Source organism: Merops nubicus, unplaced genomic scaffold (assembly GCF_000691845.1).
Source record: "Merops nubicus isolate BGI_N331 unplaced genomic scaffold, ASM69184v1 scaffold26284, whole genome shotgun sequence".
Taxonomy (NCBI): domain Eukaryota; kingdom Metazoa; phylum Chordata; class Aves; order Coraciiformes; family Meropidae; genus Merops; species Merops nubicus.
In genome coordinates, this window is record NW_008605297.1 from 562 (window position 1) to 2,367 (window position 1,806).

At 61.0% G+C, this 1,806-nt stretch overlaps 1 protein-coding gene across 1 annotated transcript in view; it reads right to left on the minus strand.

Moving 5' to 3' along the window:
* The window catches only part of PPAP2C (phosphatidic acid phosphatase type 2C), a gene marked incomplete at its 3' end in the record, with an annotated part of 1,312 nt that extends 557 nt beyond the window's left edge, over positions 1–755 (minus strand). The window contains exons 1-2 of the mRNA XM_008939300.1: positions 594–755; positions 1–256 (exon numbers count right to left, since the gene is read on the minus strand). The exon at positions 1–256 is cut by the window's left edge and continues 34 nt beyond it. Of these exons, the coding sequence (XP_008937548.1) occupies positions 1–256; positions 594–629 (292 nt within the window). The remainder of the gene's footprint in view (positions 257–593) is intronic.
* Positions 756–1,806: the final 1,051 nt, after the last annotated feature.

Genomic DNA, 1,806 nt, shown 5'->3' on the forward strand with positions numbered 1-1,806 from the left:
TCTCACCCTGGCAGATGTTCTCCAGCTGCACGTAGATGGAGCAGTTCACTTTGGACCAGTCAGGATTGCAGACGGCCAGGAAGTTTGGTCGGAGACGGCCAATCATGTATTTGGCCAGGTCGGTAAGGGACTGACTGATGGCCCCCCCAAAGAGGAAAGTCCCCACCACCTTGTAGAGGGCAGCCAGGTAGTTGTTGAACTCTGACTTGGAGTAGAGGCGCTCTGTGTAGACCAGGTATGCCTCCCCTGACGAGATCTGCAAGAGACCAAGGGGCAAGGGTCGTGTGGGTATCAAGGGGCTCCCCAGAACCAGGGGTATGGCATACTCCAGCTCTCAGGTCTGTGGCAGAAAAGGCCTTGGTGCCCACCTCCTCCAGGTGTTCATGGGGATTTCTCCCCTCCCTGCAGGGAACCAGCCCCCCAGAACACGGATTCCACCACCCCAGAGGGAGCTCCTGACCCCAGCAGAGCAGGGCTTGACCCGAGGGTTCTGCTGCCCTGCCGGGGGTCTGGAGGTGGGCTGGGACCCAGCTCCTGGATGCAACATGCCAGAATATCCCTGCCCCAGAGGGAAGGGGATGGTGCTTCCTTACAATGGCAACAGTGCAGGTGATGGTGACCCCAGCCATGAGGCCATGGGTGATGGTGTCCGCCTTGTAGGGGTAGCGGATGGAGTCATCGTTGCAGTAGAAGCCCCGCTTATACGGGGAGTTCACCAGCGTCAGGATGACAAAGGGCAGAGACGCTGCAAGGAGGAGAGAAGGGGAGGACTGAGGACACCCGCTCGTAGGCTCCACACAGGTACCCAGCACCACGTCCTCTCCCCACCCGTCACCCCTGTGTCTCTGCTCCTCACAGGAGGGAACACCTCTGGGGACGAAGTCCTGGGTCACCCGCACCGAGGGCAGGAGGATTGCACCCACCAGCGCACTGGCCTGCCTGCTGATAGGGCTCTATCAGAGCTCACAGCTGCCTGCAGCGCCCAGATACCACACGAGATGGCCATGACCAGTCATCTGCAGAGCCCCCACGGCTGCCTCACACCTCCCCAAGAGCAGCAGTTACAAGGCCCGGTGCAGGGGACCAAGGCTGATCTTCTGCCTGCTGCTCACACTCCCCAGGGTCTTTTAGCCTAGGAGGATGGAGCTCATTAGAATTAATGAGCACAAACATCTTGCAAACCTATTTTATGGTAGGGAAGGGCTGCCAGGCCCCAGATGGTCCCAGCAGGACCTCCACACCAGCTCCAGGAGAGCCAGCGCCCGGAGATGCTGGTGAGTGACCCACCCCAGGCACAGCTGGACCCCAGTCCACTTGGCTTCCCAACTTCACCCTGGCACAGCCTTCACTCCTACCAGTGAGGGCTTCTCCTTTTCCCCTGGCAGGGCTCTGGAGAGACGCTGTGACAGGCTGGATCACTCCAGGTGAGGAGGATATTCCACCCTGCATGTCTGAACCCTGACCACAGGTATCTTAGAGCTCTTCCCTGGACAGAACCATTTCTGGGATCAAATGGGGTTTGGGGGGTCTGTGCCCCACCTAGCAGGCATGCTAAATTCCCTGCTGGAAGGGCCCCCCTGCCCCTGCAACCACTCGGACCCTGCCCAGAGCCAGGGGCCCCAGGGGCTGGGAGCACGCACCCTGGGGGACACAGGGTGCAGCCGGCCCCGGGGAAAGGCCCCGGGGAACGCAGCCGTCCCTCGGCCGCAGTCCACCTTAAGCCCGGGCTCCGCTCCCGATTCCACCTTTCCCGGCGGTTTCCGCCTGCCCGTGTTTCACTGTCTCCCAGGAACACACACCTCTGTC